Source organism: Oreochromis niloticus, linkage group LG20, assembly GCF_001858045.2.
Source record: "Oreochromis niloticus isolate F11D_XX linkage group LG20, O_niloticus_UMD_NMBU, whole genome shotgun sequence".
NCBI classification, from domain to species: Eukaryota; Metazoa; Chordata; class Actinopteri; order Cichliformes; family Cichlidae; genus Oreochromis; species Oreochromis niloticus.
Window position 1 is genome coordinate 24,351,130 of NC_031984.2, and position 16,919 is coordinate 24,368,048.

At 40.1% G+C, this 16,919-nt stretch overlaps 1 protein-coding gene and 1 pseudogene across 2 annotated transcripts; one reads left to right on the forward strand and one right to left on the reverse strand.

Annotated features, from left to right (window-relative positions):
• The first annotated feature begins 763 nt into the window (after positions 1 to 763).
• LOC100692700 (kelch-like protein 10) lies at positions 764 to 6,907 on the forward strand (annotated as a pseudogene).
• Positions 6,908 to 7,045: 138 nt separating this feature from the next.
• LOC100692430 (protein-glutamine gamma-glutamyltransferase 2) lies at positions 7,046 to 14,665 on the reverse strand. 2 transcript variants are annotated; one of them, XM_025901906.1, is made up of 16 exons: positions 14,626 to 14,665; positions 14,068 to 14,221; positions 13,625 to 13,810; positions 13,250 to 13,483; positions 12,479 to 12,597; positions 12,263 to 12,391; positions 11,988 to 12,156; positions 11,508 to 11,640; positions 11,231 to 11,334; positions 10,483 to 10,571; positions 10,149 to 10,302; positions 9,622 to 9,710; positions 9,005 to 9,188; positions 8,675 to 8,835; positions 7,952 to 8,088; positions 7,046 to 7,755 (listed from the first exon to the last, which is right to left on the reverse strand). In XM_025901906.1, the coding sequence occupies exons 2-16, from the start codon at positions 14,186 to 14,188 to the stop codon at positions 7,608 to 7,610; spliced, it is 2,157 nt and encodes a 718-aa protein (XP_025757691.1). In that variant the 5' UTR covers positions 14,189 to 14,221; positions 14,626 to 14,665; the 3' UTR covers positions 7,046 to 7,607. The 2 variants fall into 2 exon arrangements, with proteins under 2 accessions (XP_025757691.1, XP_005478365.1); XM_005478308.3 differs by having other exon boundaries at positions 14,068 to 14,168; positions 14,626 to 14,644.
• Positions 14,666 to 16,919: the final 2,254 nt, after the last annotated feature.

Genomic DNA, 16,919 nt, shown 5'->3' on the forward strand with positions numbered 1-16,919 from the left:
TAACAGTAGTATAAACATGAGTCTTTCATTGACATTCAAACTGCTGTAACTACACCACACACATTTGTGCACGTACGAAGGAAGTGATAAATGTCTGTTCTTCACAGTGATGCTATGAAGTCACCTTTCGTTCTGACACATCACATTCACTCACATTCAGCTCATTGCAAGGACAAGAACTGTTTGAAAAGTCGGAAAAGGGAGAAAAGTTTCGTATCGAAGAGTAAAAAGGAGTGGATATAACTTGGTGTATAATGAGCTCCGCCTGGCTCAACAGCTTTGTGACGCCGTGATCTGAGTGGCCGGCGCTGAATTTCAAGTCCACAAGATCATCTTGAGTAACTGTAGTGAGTATTTCAGGTGACTTAATGACTGCAGTGTGATTATGGGCTGAGAAAAGTTTGAGAACAAGCTGACTGTTGATTCATGAAGTTGGTGAGCTGAGTTATATGAACACTGTATATGTGAAGAAATATGTAAAACTTGACTTGTATGCACCGGTTTACGAATTGTTTACGTTTGTAAATCAGTGCATAAAAGTTTCAAGTGTTTACACCAGTTGAATCTGAAGTGTCAATTCTGACTTTCTGTCTATCGCTGCATGGTTGGAGTACTAATTTGTGAGCTACTCGTGAAGGAGAAAGCACTATTTTATGAAACAAGCTCCAATCAATTTGCATATATGAACTCGACTCAACATCCGGCGTTTTTATGCAATTTGTTACTCACACTTTGTTTATATTTGAACGAACAAATACATATAATGGGGTTGGTGTTAAAAAATAAATCATACTGATGACGCGTGATGCTGTATGAACATGTGGGTGGCGCAACACCTCATTTTTAATACTTTTCCCCCTCATCTCACAGAGCTCTCTTTGCGCGCTGGTCAGCCCCAGACTGTCGAATCTTTGACATTCCCGATGTGACACCTGGCACAGTGAAGCTCATCATTGAATTTGCCTACACTCATTTTCGCCCTGTTTTTGGAGCCTTTGGCTATTGCATTACGTGAATGTAAGCAAATTAGAGGGGTGGATATGGGTCAAGAAGAACATAAAATTTTTTTGTATGCAGATGACATTTTACTGATCTCAAGTAACCCAGAACAGGCCGTTCCTGCAATTTCCTCAATTATTGATTCCTTTTCTGTAATCTCTGGCTACACCATAAATTGGTCTAAGTCGGAAGTTATGCCCATTTCTAAATTGTGTCCTCCAGTTACGAGGAGCTCATGGCAGTTCAAGTGGATCCCCGAGGGTTTGACTTACTTGGGGATTAAACTGACCCCTGGTTTAGATAACATAATGCAAGTAAATATCTCCCCAGTGATTGAAAACATTCGTCCGTTGTTGCAGAATTGGGCTAAAATAAATCTGTCCCTTTTGGGCAGAATTAATTTGGTGAAGATGATTATTGCCCCTAAACTTCAGTACCTTCTTCACATGTTACCGATAGCAGTCCCACATAATTTGTTAAAGCTTTATAATACATGTGTGGAGGGTTTTGTGTGGGCAGGCAAAAAGCCATCTTTTAATCGGTCCAAATTATATGCTCCAAAAGATAATGGCGGGTTGGCATTGTCCAAGATGGTTTGGTATCACTATGCTTTCTCCCTCTCTCAGTTAGTTAAGATATACAATTCCCTTACGGAGAAGCCTTCATGGGTTGCGATTGAGGAAAGTCTTGTGGCTCCTTCGTCTTTAGAGGCCTTCCTCACTCAGAAGGGAAGACCAGTACCGTTTAAAGATCCTGTATTGGCTTTCATGCAAGAGACCTGGTCTAGAGCTCACCAATATATCAACGTTAGCCCCTATCTAACCTCTAGAGCCTCTATCTGGCATAATAAGAAAATATTAATTGGTAAGAAACCAGTCAGGTGGGAGGCTTGGGCTAGGACAGGTATCAATCAGGTGGGGGATTTATTTGGGCAGACTGGCATGAAATCGTTTGCAGAAATCAGACGAGAATTTAATCTGGATCCAAGGGAAATTTGGAGGTTTTTTCAAATAAGACACTGTATTAAAACCATTTGGAATAATAACCCAGACCCTCCATCTAGTATTCAGGAGATGTTTGCAGCTCCTGGCATTAATAGAATCAGGGCATCCAAATTCTATGGGATGTTCAGAGAGGCGCACTCTCCCAATTTGGGGGGATTGAGGCAGTGTTGGGAGAAGGATCTGGGTATCCAGATTTTAGAGGACACTTGGAAGCAGCTGGTTTCATCATGGTATGTTTGCTCACCTGAAACACAGTCTCAACTTATCCAGTACAAGTTGCTTCACAGAAATTACTGGACTCCCAGTAAATTAGTCAGGCTGAAGCTTGTTGATAATGACACCTGTTGGAAATGTCAGGAGGAAGCCGGGACTCTAGTTCATATGTTGTACACATGTCGGAAAAATGATTATTTGTGGGACGGGATCATTAACTTGGTGAATGATATTTTTAAACTTAATCTCTCTAAATCTCCAGCTGTATGTGTCCTGGGCCTGTTACCTGACAACAGTATTCTTTCAAAAAAACAGAGACTGTGGATGCGTCTGGCTTTCATAACAGGATGCAGGATAATACTGAGGCACTGGAAGTCATCCAGCCCCTGTTCTCTCAGGGAATGGACTGAACAAATGTCTAAGATGGCATCATATGAACGGGTTATGTACAGAATTAAGGGGAGAGAAGATATTTTTGAGCAGGTTTGGGGTCCTTTTTTGTTGTATATCGACAATGTCTCTTAGATATTGTGATAAGTGTTTTTTTGGGGGGGGGGGGGGGGGGTTCATGTGTCGTAGGTATTCTGGTTGTTGTTCTTTTACTTTGAAAGTCAGCAGAGGGAAGAAATTGTCTAATGTTATCAGTGGTCAAGGTTATGTCTTATTTTTTTTTTGACACCCGGGGGTTTAGCCCCCATTGATTTTGTTTTTGTTGATGTTTCCCAGGAGGCGGTTTATCTTTTTGTTTCTCCTGGAGTTTTTTTTTGTTTGTTTGTTTGTTTTTTGTTTGTTTGTTATTGTTTTGTTTTTGTTTGTTTGTTTGTTTGTTTGTCTTTAGTTATTGTTAGTCCTTATTTGTTGGTTGTTGTTAAGAACCGGACAGAGAACTGACAGTATGATTATTCCTGTTGTATATTTGTTAATGTTTCTGTCCATTTAAAATATGAATAAAAAAAAAAAAAAAGAATTTGCCTACACTGGGGTTTTTCCTGTGACAACAGACAACGTGCAAGAGCTTTTCATAGCAGCAGACAGGTTCGGAATATCGGGCATCATGCAAGCCTGCAGCGACTTCATGGAGAAGCAAATATCCCCACAGAACTGCATCGGCATTTGGGGGTTTACAGATTTCTACTACAACCCACAGCTGATGAAGGCCTTACTCTTCATGTTGAGCCATTTCGAGGCGGTCGTCACCATCTCTGATGAGTTCCTGATGCTCTCTGCACACGAACTGGAAATGAAATAGTGAGGAATAGTGAAGAGTGTCAAGTAATTATCCTCCGTACTATGTTTGACCTCAGGTCAAACACATCCGACCGCATGTTTTGCGACCCTCTGGCCCGTCCTCACCTGCCCTCCTCCATCATCTTGGCTGTTGGAAGCTGCAGTGAAGACAGTTCCATCAATGACATAGAGGCCTACGACATTGGTGCAAAGCGCTGGGTGAAGATACTTAATGTCAGCGAAGTACCCCGGGTCTATCACGGTGTCACTTTCGTTGATGGATCAGTGTACTGTGTGGGTGGCTGCAACGGCACCGAGCAGTTCAATACTGTGCAGAGGTTTGACCTGACCACACACACCTGGCAGGAGTTGGCGCCAATGCATTCATATCGCTGCTACGTCAGCGTAACTGCCATGGATGGGTACATATACGCCATGGGAGGTTTTGATGGGTACAGCAGACTCAATAGTGTTGAACGCTATCAGCCCAGCACCAACCAGTGGACTTTAATTGCATCCATGCACCAGCAACGGAGTGATGCGAGCTGCACGACCCTCCACCACAAGGTAGGTGGCAGTAGCGGTTTTTGATACGGGCGACACGGGCGGGACCACGCGCATCCGGGCATCGGCAAAAAAAACAAAAAAAAAACATTGCTCGTACTCATGCTGCCCCGACATCAGCCAGCGCATATTGGGAATGGCATAGGCACCGATCGGTTTTCTATCGCCCATTTGCTGGGAGTAAGGGCGCCCTCCGTTTGTGAGGTGCGCCTGCTGCTTGCGGCACAGGGAGGAGAGGGCGGAGCGGCGGGGGATTCTCTGGCTGGCTGGAGCGGCATGTAATAACCAACTCACAAAATAAAACAAAATAAAAACAACGACACGACAACACCAGACATTATGATACAGACTTATAATTTGCACCGATGTTTTTTCGAAATTCTATACGCGAAAAGTGAGCGCGAGAGCCCTCGGTGCGCCTGCGCGCTGCTGAAGTCAAAGTAAACTTTGTCATCTCCGCTACATACAGTCCAGTATATAGAGAGACGAGATGACGAAGCTTCAGTTACAGCAGTGCAAGTAAACAAACAATAAATATAAGAAGAGTAAGAAAATAAATATACACTTTAGGACTAGGGGTAAAGGGATCAATAACAATTTATAATTTACAGTTTGATGATTTAAAGTCTCACACACAACCTGTCGAAAGGGGAGGGGTGCCGGCTGCTTCCAAATAGAGCACATTTCATTCATAATGATGTAAATCCAAGCCTATTATGTATTCATGATTTGAATCCTGGGTTGTGCGAAATCCCAGAAATACACCTTAGACAAAGTGAATATGTGAACTAAGGTGTAGGCCTATTAGGTTATGTTGTGGTGATCCTCGGGTTGGGGGATGTGTGTTCATACTGGAGTGCAAAATTAAAACCAATGGAAGATGGACAAGAAAAGTTCAAAGCCATCAGGTGCTCAGTTTAGAAAAAATAGAAAAGAAGAGGAGAAACGAGCAAAAGATACAGGTAAGCAGATGTGTCATTGGATAATGGCAGGTCATCCCGAAACAATCAGAATCAGAATACTTTATTAATCCCTAAGTCAAAGGAATTTGCAAAGAAAAGCGTCTGGACTTCTTTAAGTTGCTTGAAGACGTTTCACCTCTCATCCGAGAAGCTTCTTCAGTGACTTTGACTACGATGACCTGGATGACTGAGAACCTTCACAGACATTAATCCCTAAGGAAATAATGTGGATTACAGTTGCTCCAAAAAGAAATGGTAAAAATAGTAACAGTAACAGAGTAAACTCCAAACAATACATTATGTTACAGATTTTAATATCAATTAGCTCCGACAACAGTTTTATGTTAATGTACAATCCTTAATTTGTTTTATGTGTGTGTGTGTGTGTGTGGGCGGGGGGCAGAGGGAGCCAAACGGGCTAGGACTGTGGTGCTGCTTTCATTTTATTTTTATTTTTTGAGAAAAACACACAGTAGAGGTGATCGAGCCGAATATTGATAGTATCGCTATCACCTGATATTGGTATTAGATGGATACAACTATGATAGGATCGATATTTTGTTTCTCTCCTCAGTACGGAATTGTGCAAATTATTTTTTGGTTTTTGTTTTTGGAAATGAAAAGAGAGTATACCTCAAACATGCAAAATGAAAAATGTCTCAAACTTTTAATATTGATTGTTAGCTCTATTTTATTGATAGCCTAGGCTGTATCACATTTAAACAGCAGAAGCTGACTCAGTGTTTAAGAGACAGGCACATTTACATTTCAGGTTTCCGAAAAACCCAGTTTCAAAATACATGAAATGCCGGAAGGTGTGTTTTTATTGCGTTAACTCATTATTGTGGAAAGTAAAAATCATTAAAATGTGTTCAGTATTTGCAAATTGACGACAATTCTCATAAACCATGACACTGCTCTCTTCTACAGCTGCCTTTATAGGTTAGACTGTATCTACACTAGTATTGGTATCGGCAATACTGGCCCTGTATTTACTTGGTATTGGACTGATACCAACATTTGCTGTATCATCACTCATCACTAACATACAGTGAAATTTGATAAAGCACCATCTTTATTACTTAATTTAGGCAAAATAGTTTCAACTTTGCCGATTTAGAAATACAGCTTTTTGTCATCACTTCATACAGTATTATCTGTGTCCTTCAAAATGTGTGCTATATATTAATTTCATGTTTTTGTATACTTGTCTACATGGTACCTTACATATATTTATCTCTCCAGATCTACATCTGTGGTGGCTTCACTGGAACTGAGTGTCTCTCATCGGTTGAAAGTTATAACCCAAGAGCCGACCAGTGGACACTGATCAGAAGTATGGGCAGCAGGCGCAGCGGCCTCGGGGCCATAGCCTTTGCAGGCCGCATATTCACAGTAAGCACAATCAGCGTGTGCAAGAAAGTTCTATTCTATCTGCTTAGAGCTTCATCATCTTCAAATGTCTCTTTTCCTCATGTAGGTAGGTGGTTTCAATGGAACTCCTTCTCTGCAGACTGTTGAGGCGTAGGATCCCCACACCAACACCTGGCTGGACATGCCCCCTATGCTGAAGTCCCGCAGCAACTTTGGCATCTCTGTGATTGATGACTGCCTGTTTGTTGTAGGGGGCTACAACGACTTCATCAACATCTCTAATGTTGAATACTACAATGTCAAGCTTGGGGTCTGGTCTGTTGCCTGTGACATGGAGATCTCCCGCAGTGTACTGAGTTGCTGTGTGGTGTACGGGCTGAACAATATGGCTGAGTACACTGTTCCTCATAACTCCCTGCAACTCCCCTTTGAGGAAGAGGATAAAAAGGAGTGATTAAGCTTCATCGCACTATGAATTATATTATTGTGCAAATAAAACTCTCTATGCATCTACACCTCTGCTATTGGCATTTAACTGAGTAGAAGTGCTTGACGATGTCCTGAAAGTTTGTTCATTTATCCCTAGTCACTGTGTGGACTCACATACGGTGCTGCACCACAACCTCAGATGTACTCAATCAGAAATATTAAGAACAATTAATACTAGAAGTTTGAGATTAATCTCAATAATCAATGCTTTAAGAAGTGAGAGATGACATTTAATAACCAGTAAACATAATAAACAGTAAGTGTAAAACACTACATTGCTCATTCAGTAGCAACATACATGTGTGGACTTCACAGACATCACATATCAATAAAAATGTTCCTTCTCAAAGAGGTGTCAACCACCACCAATTCATTCAAAAACAAATCCACAAAATCCATATATTCAAGTGTCCACACCAGTTATCCTACTGCATGGAGACACATTCAAGACCTCTATATAAAAGATGGACATAGCCTCCCTGACACCACCCAGTGCTTATTATTCTGGGAACATTTTGACAAGTTTTATTTGATATAACTACAAGAAGATGAGCGCCAAAATTACCCCTAATATTAAAATGTTAGTATTTGCCTTTCACTGCTTGATGGAATATTCTGTTTAAGCTTACCAAGTGTATTAGTGAAGTATTAGTGTTAGTGAATATAAATTAGATTTTAAGAAGGGCCATATGTAATCTTAAGCTGCTTAAGCAGCTTTTGTGATTAAACTGAAACAGCAACAAGTAAAATCGGAGCTGTTGGATTCTGGGTGGACTCATTCCTTCACGACAACATTGAGGAAACTCTTGATGTTCTTCAGTTTGTCGCTATCAAAATTCACCAGGAGCACACTGGGACCTGCACTGGTTGGAATGAACTCAATGGTGGTTTTGGCTTCTTGTTTGGGGCCCACAGCTCCAATCCTGAAAAAAAAAAATCATTAAATATACAATCCGTGATCTCAGATTATTATTATTTTGCTTATCTCTGAGCTTTTATTTCATGTATTATATATAAAATGATTCATTACAAAAAGTCACATTTGTGAAAAAAAGATTTTTTTAAAACTTTGCTTTGAAGTTTCCTCTACTACACGGAACTACAGATATAAATACATACTTGGCTGTTATGGGTTTGCTGTCAGTGAGGCTGACCCCCTCTACAGTGAAGCTACAGTCCTGCAGCTGCTCTGGTAAAGGGTTCAACAAAGTCAGCTTTGTCATCACAGACTGGTTTATATTGGCCTCTCCCAGCAGCTGCAGTGAACAGTTCAGGAATAGATGTTTCATTTTTAATAGTGTAAATGATCATAACACATGCAACTATACAATTTAAGATTTAAACAAAAAAGGAAAAAAATGGAAATCCAGTATTTCAACATGAGCCAGATTAAGGTAATAATGAAGGAAAACCGTTTAAAAACACTGAAGTGAGAATGGACGACATGTAATGTTTTTTTTTTTATTGCGGCTTGACTTAAGGACACAGTACATACAAAATCACAGTGTAATGGTTATGGTTAAATAACAGTGACTTATGTTTAAAGAAAAACACAATCCAGCATTTATCCTGATTCATAGCAAATCAAGCTAAATCTGACACTTTATTCCAGTGCAAGTTGCAACAGATATGAACACTAATCCAGACTCCTGATAAGCCTCAAAATGTATCAGTGCCTGCAAAGCTTTGGAAAAAATCTGAGTCTGGACTGCTAGGCTATCCACATGACCAGGTTTAATAGCATATTAACTTATTAACATGCAGCTACAACTCAAAACAATAACATACATTTAATTTAAATGTAATTTGATGTATTTCTTTCTCATGTGCATTCATCCTTACCTCGATCTTTATATCTGGCTCATCCAGCACAATGGTCTTCTCAGCCTTATTAAAATCTATGGTCTCTTTGTCAATGGTGATGGCTGACAGCTGGATCAGCCTGTCAGATGTTATTGCTGTCCCATAGCTCTCATACTCCAGTTTAAGAGACAAGCGTCTTTCTGAAATCACATGAAAAATGCTACGACTACTTCAATGCTCTTTCAGCCTGAGAGTTTTTCAAATTAGACAAAGGCACAAATGTGGCCTTGCTATCACTGAGGCCTTAATAATGAATTACATAGATGTGTCATATCATTGAATTCACTTTGCTCTAAGATCAGATCTAACCTTCTCCAGAGGGTACTTCCACCTTATCTGAAGCAACTCCACAGCTGTCTCCTTGTTTTCCTTTGTAGCTAACTGCTCTGGCAAAGAAGAGAAAGTTGCAGGTTCTTGCCTCCATGCAGTTGTTCGTGAGGATGGCGTACACCTCAAAGTCTGAGCCCACCATCATGTTGTCAGCCAGCTTGATCTTAAATGCAAATTAAAAGATGATTTCTTTTTAAAATTCAGTTAAAAAAGCATTTTAGATTACTTTTAGCCTAGAATAATTCCAGTTACTTCAAAAATAAAAAATAAAAGGAAAAGCTGCACACAATCACTGTAATGTTTAAATAAGCAGATGAAAAGTCAATTTGGGTACCTGTGTCATATCCATGAATCACTTTTACAAATATAAGTGTAGCCCATATTTGAAAAACATATACACTTTATGCCTGTCATACCTGTGTTGATTATTTTTAACTTGAGTGAATTCACAGTTTAGACACAGTTGACTTATCCTCTCAGAAGATTTCTCATAATGTCCAGTAGGTTCTTTTTATGACTTATTTTTATACAGATACAATAGGTTTAAATATGTTTACAATATTTGCCCAATCCACTAATTATAAACAGTAAAATACCTTAAGATGGAGCCCTGGCTTTTCTCCTCGCTGCTGCAGCTTGTTGTGGTGCTGGGCCTTCTCATACACCTGTCTCTCCTCCTTAGAGCCTGAAAGAACAACCAGGGATGACAAATACAGTATGTCTTCGCATTTTAAGCTAGATTTACGACAAGAGCATGGGCTCCATTCTCCTGTTAGGGGAAACACATATTTAAAACCACAAATTTGTTTAAATAGTTATTGTGACATGTTGGAGTACAGGTATAGGGACAGCAGTTAAACAGAAGAAGAAGAACAGAAGATCGTGAGGAACAAAGAAACATATACCACATGCAAAACTAAACTAGGAAAAAAACAACAAAGCCCAAGGAAAGGAGACAAAAACAGATGAAGGTGAACATTAAATGCAAAAACAGAAAACTAGAGATGGGACAGAGGCAACAACGCAATGTCAGAATGTTAAAAAATCAATTTCTTCTAGAGAGAGATTTAAATCAATCTGCAGTCTGGATTTGCATGGTTTTGCTCACGTGACTCTGCAGTACCTTCTGCATATTTGTATTGGTGTGTGATGTCACGCCTGTCATCTGAGCCCACGGTTTTAGTGCTTATAAAACATCCAACAGACTTTGTGGATCCACTGAACTTGACAAACTGTCCAGTTGACAAGAGCACCAAGTCCACAACATCGGCATTAACCTGAGAACAAACATACAATGGCATGATTTTTTTTTTTTTTTTAACCACAACAGAGGGGAATGGTTTCATTTACAAGCACACAGTATTTCTTAAGATAGTTGAAAATAATAATAATTAAAAAAAACTAACCGCATCACCAATAAAAGCATCACAGCTAAACAGAAGAGGATATTTTCTCACCTCAGCAAAAATAAACGGTACGTCATATTTTAGCGTCAGCTCTCCTTCCTTGATGGCTTTCAGTGAAGCTGGTCCACAACAGAAAACACCTAACAGACATTAATGAAGACGCACATTCAGAATAAGGCTTTGATGTCGGCGTAACAGCAATAAAAAATGATTATTCACAGTAATGGTCATGTACACAGAGGACAAAAGGCTGAATCTCTTGTGTTGAAAAACATTTTTTCTCGTGTCAGAGAGACCAGAACACATGTGAGCTGAATCATGTGAACAGGTCACGCAGTGCTGTCAGAGGCGTGATTTACTCCATAACGATGCCTAAAACCATGACCAGCGCCAGAAGACAAAACTAACCACTCTGAGTTAGACTCTGAGTTTAACTTATTAGGACCAATTGAGTTACAGCCCTGGCAGGTCTTGGGTGTGTCTTCCCTGATCTCAGCTGTCACACTTTTCCACTGAGGAACCGAGTTCAGTGGACCAATCATCCACCTATTAAAATAAAAGCTCATGAAGAGCCACTTGATCTCAGTGTGTGGGCCAGCCCTGAGAGTGGTGAACTCATGTTGTGCTTTGCCTGAGTTTTGATTGTGTAATGTCTTTTTTAGAGGTACTAGTGAGCAGCTTGTGTCTGCTGACAGCAGCCTTTTCTTTTCCTGGTTCTACTATTGTTGCTTCTCCTGCCCCCTTTTCAAGAATTTAACAAATATTTTTAGCTGTGTTTCTTTCTTGTCTTCTTTGTCACCTTCACTTGTTTCCTGTGGGGTTGGGTCACTGGTTTGCCACCCATCAAACTTCTGGCCCAAGTCTGGACGAGTCATCCAGCTATCCACCCAAACATGGAAGTTCCTGGAAAAATGTAAAAAATGAAAGAAGTGCAACCAATTTTCAAACCATAAAATAATCAGAGCATTTAGGATAGATAACAACAGAGGCAATATAAAGCAGAATGTACTGAACAAGACATACATATAGTCAACTTATATGTAACAGCTTTGTAATAATCATGATTGTGTGCTTACCATATTGAATCACCTCCAGAAATTCTTTTACCATCTTCATCATACAGGTTTTCTATCACAAGGTTGGCATCGGTATCGTGAGCTGATCCAAAGTTGGTAACCACTCGACACGGGATGCCCAGAGCACGAGACACTGAAGCAGAGAGAGCAGCCACAGCTCATGAAGCACATGCCTGAGATAGAGTTTGTCATCGGAGATAAACAATACACACAAAGCAAATCAGAACAACAAAGGAGACTAAATTTAGGGCTCTAATTAAAAGACCCTGGATTGATGAAAGATGTTTGTAAGGAAACAGATTCTCTGTAGCCTTCGCATGCTCTCACAAACTATTGGTTTATTTTAATTGTTCTTGAAAATAAAAAACAGAGACATTTTTTTTCTATTTAACTTTATATTATTACTCTGAATTAAACTAAACCAATCAATAAACAAACCAATAGATAGCAAACTCTTAAGCACTGAAAATATGTGTCAACCTGTGCATGCAACTGCAGCAAAGACCCAGCACTGGCCGTAGCAGACAGGACCACTTTCTGCCCACTGATGCAGAATGTCCCCGCTGCCGATCCACTCTCCCGGATGAGTGCCATCTTCAATCTTTCCCCAGTTTCCTACCAGGACACCCCTGTCATCATTACTGTTAATCTGAGTGCAAGAGACGAGACCAAAAAAACACAAATGAGTCATAAGTGAAGGAGAGACACAACCAACGTTCATACATACCAACCTTCATACACAAAAGCAGACTTACCATGGCGCTCAGCACCCTGGTCACATAAATGGGATTTCTCCTCGCAGAGCAGTCCTTATCAGCATCAGACACAAATTTAGGGTTTTCATCCAGAATCTTCAGGCAGATGTCCAATATTCCTGCTTCAAACTGCAGAGAAACCGAGGAGAAGGAGATATGTTTCAAAATGTTTGCACAACCCTTACTTAATCTGTTGATTTATGGCATTTTTGATACCTGTCCAAAGTTCCAGGGTGTCCCCTTGATTCTTTTATGTGTTCCTCTGTAGATCTGCCCATGTTGTGCTAGAACATACTCTTGCCTCTTTGTCTCACTGTGCATGTAAACAGCATCTCCTGTTGGCGCACCAAAACATTTAGACCATGGCCGGTCAAACTCATTTAACACTGAGAGCCGCATACACGCCACTCTGATCTTAAGTAGGCCGGACGAGTGAAACTGCACTTTCTGTCAGTGTAAAGACATTTAACTACACATTTAATCCCTGAGATCTCTTAATATAAGACAAAGGAGTGTAATTTTTACAGCACACAACAGTTTTCTACATCAGAAATGTAAACAAAAGTTCTGGTAGCTCACTGCCCAGTAATTAAAAAAAATAAAGTTTTTGTTTATTGATGAAAATGTTATCTTTTTTTAAACCAAAAATTCTATAGTAGACGAGAGCGTAAACAAGACCTTTTCTGTCATCTTATTGTTTGTGTATTACTGTGCGAAAGGGTTTTATTAGCAGAAAAAGCTGTAAAATATATAAAAAATACAGTGAAATTTTATAACTCCTTCATATTTTCCAGTGACATCCATCTGGGATTGGAGTCTTCACTGGGCCAATTCTTGCCCTACGGCCTTACATTTGTCCATTTAGAAAATTTTTATAGTGTCCACATACTATATAAATGTAGTGGACAACGTTTAAAGGGACTGACACTGAACCCAAAATATAAATAACTTATCATAAATCAATTGGACACAACTTCATGTACTCACTGGGGCACCAAGCATTAAAAAGCAGAGTGAACTGCCCTAAACTGGTCTTCTTCCCATTTTGGTCCAGAGTCAGAGAATAGACCCCAATGGGGGCATCAGGGGAAGAGGAGATGGACAATGATAGTGTGTTTCCAGAGGGATCATAAGTGGCAGACGCACTCCAGTCAGTGTCCACTGTGGAGTCAGTTATACTGAAGGTAACCTTAGTGTCTGATTCTTTTCTTGGTAGTGGACCTGGAGAGACAGACACAGGCATAAAGAGTAAATCCAAATCCGGTTTACAGACAAATAAACCCTAAATAACTACTGATTCACTCATGCATGCATTCAAAGACACTGCGCACACATGTACGTACAATCAATAATTAGTAGTACCCGTTTCAATGATGAGCGTGAGGCCTGTTTCACCGGGTTTGAAGTCCTTGCTGCCAGCAGTCAGGTGTAAGATAATGTTGAAGGGCTGCCCTCTCCGGACGATCAAACGCTCCTCTCCACACAGCTGTGTGTGATGGCTTCTGCTGTTGCTCTTAATGTCCAGATCATAGCGCTCAATGTCCAAAACTGTCAAAGGCAAAACAACTACCACTAAAAGTATCTTCAGAGACAATAAATCATATAAAATCATCAGCAAAGCATTTCCCAGTGCAGACGGAGCGTTACCTAATGCTCCAGATCTAATGTCAGTTACCATTCCTGCTCATCACATTTTACTTGTGACATTTAAAGTGACACTTATTTAAAAAGAGCAGAAGTTGCATCTTAATCTGCAGGTGTTAAAATCCACAGATACAAGGGATTTTTTTCTTCTTCTGCCTTACCTTGGCTCATATCTGCAGCAGGTTTCGTGTCCCTTCCCTCTGCAAAGTCACACTTCAGCTGCTGCTGCTTATTGGTTAAAGACCGCACAGTGTAACAGCTCCTGGGGGATATTTGTAGCATGTGTAACTTAATCGGGACACCCCCATCTGTCTGCTGTGAGGAGCGGTAATTCTGTTTTTAGTTATGAAGGTCAGACAGACTTACAACACTCCTTCCTTTTTTGTAAACTTTCATTCTGCATCTAGCATTGTGACAGACCCATTTCACAACCTAAACCAGTAAATCATGTGTTAAAGCAATCAGTGCTTACTCAGCAATCACTAAATTTAAAGATAAAAACAAAAAACAAGTTTTCCCCAAATCATTTACATCATATATTAATTTATTGTTGAACATAAAAGTACAAATTACATTTTACAATGCAAAACAGGAACACATCCCACTGACTTTCAAATTAAGGGTAGGTAATTACAACACCAAGTTTTGTTTGTTTGTTTTTAGCTCAATAACATTAGGTTATATAAAAGGACTGATGAGTTTTTCCTCATGTTGCTTACAGGTCAGATGGTCAATATAGGCTCAGTGAAAAAGACTGAAATGGCTTCTGTAAAAACAACAAACAGACAAACAGAAGAACACAGCTGAAACATAACATTAAAAAAATCAAGTTTTTGCAAATTTATGTTATCATCAGAATATATCATGCACGTATGTAGGAGCACAGTAAGTGTCTGTATCTGTGAGGATGTTGTGTGTGTAATAAGGAAGGGCTGCATTTCCTCTCTTTGCTCCTCACATGACTGAATCATTTAGACCTTAATTCAGAGTGGAAAGAAACAACACAACCCTACTGAGCTTGAATATGAAAATTTAAGAAACAGAACAACTAATTTACATTAACAAATAAAAAGTATAAAAGAAAGCAAGTCAGCAAAAAAGAAAGGGATACAGATGCACAAAAGGTCAGTGTCATGAAAAAGTAACATGCAAACCAAAGGCTCCTGTGTTAATGCCTTAGCTTTTCCTGTCATGATTTGTATACTCTTTATATCTACATAGAATAACAAAACTTAGAAAATCATGACACTCATCACCGGCAGTACAGGTATTCTTACCACTGCGGCTGAGTCCTGGTCCCTCTGCCTTGAGAAGGATCCACTTTGACCCTGAACGGTGTCATTGGAATAGCCTAAACCCAAACAGCCTTTGTCCTGATGGCAGAGGACAAAGGCTGTGTTAGCATGTTACCTTTGCAGGTAATGCTCTACAGTCATTTTTAGCCTCAAACAGCAGGTGGGTTAAATAAGTTTCCCTGTAATATCCGTTTCTAAACATGTTACTGTTGTTTGGAATATTTCTTTGACATGAGAACATGTTTGCGCTCTTTACTCTCACACACAGTTTTATGGAGCTTTACCTTGACCAGACTTTGAGCAGTCAACAGTGAAGTATGTCGGCTGGAAGGCTTTGAGGCCCGTCTTTGCCACTCCAGGGTCAGAGACCTTCACCTTGTTTGGATGACAGCCTGCTCCGATATTCATCTGTGGGCACAAACACCAAAACTCAAGAGACTTTTCAGTGAGAAGAAAAGACAAACCCTGCATGCCAGAGTGAAAGTGAGAGTGTGTGTGAGTGCATACTCACCCTGAATGGACTCTCAGTCTCCCCAGGAGACCATCACAGTCTGCTTCACAGGCTTACGTGGGGTGTAGGTGCAGGTGTATGTGCTGTTGCCATTATCCTTAACCTGGACATCCACAGAATTGACTTCACCATCCTGTGCAGAAGACAAGGGATTAGTTCAATCAGATTTAACACACCGTAGTTTTCGGACCATAAGGTGCACTGTTGATGAACAGGTCTGGTTTTATACATGAGGCGTACTGGATTATAAAACGCATTAAGCGAAACAAAACAGTCAGATAAGTCAAACTTTACTCAACTCTTTCTTCTAGCTTCCTCTACTTCCGTACCATTGATTCATTAATGTTGAAATCTCTCGCAGCTGCTCTATTCTCATGTTCTACTGCGTGACTGACAGCCTTGAGTTTGAAATCCGCTTCGTAAGCATGTGTCTCTTAACAGGTGCCATTTTGGGGTCCTTATCCACACACGATACAGTAATGTTATGTTGAAGCGCAGTGCGTATCACTCCGCGAGGCTCCTGACTACGTAACCGTGACGCTCCGACAATCCATCAAGCGGTGCGACTTCGTAGCTTACCAAAGTCGTACTAAAACATTTTTTGACAGATTTTTGAGCGCCGTGTATCACATAAAATCGGTTCAAGGTCAGTAAGCACAACCAGAATTCATACATAAGGTGCACAATTAAAGGATTTTAAGTGCGACTCATACTCTGAAAAATACGGTACATGCAATATATTTAACATATTTGTGGTCATATACAAAGCCAGATATACCTGGGCTATAATTTTCAGAGGAGCTTTTCCTCCTTGCTTGGCATCAACTGTGAATTCACTGGGTTTTCCAACAGCCAGACCACTGCTCTGAAAGCCTGGACCGTACGTATTGTTTGTTTTAAACAAACAATTAAAAAAGGAACAAGTCAAAGATCTACTACAGCCAAAGAAGATCATTTACAGACTATAGCGCTGTGAAAAAATATTTGCCTCCTTTCTGATTTCGTATCTTATTCCATATTTGTCACACTTACACGTTTCAGATCAATACATTTATAATATTAGACAAGAATGTGTAATATTAAACGGCAGTTTTCAAGGGGAAAAAGCGATCCAAACATACTTGGTCCTATATGAAAAAGTAATTGCACCTAAAACCCGATACCTTGTGTGTCACCTCTGACACCAAGAACTGCAGCAAGCGTTTGG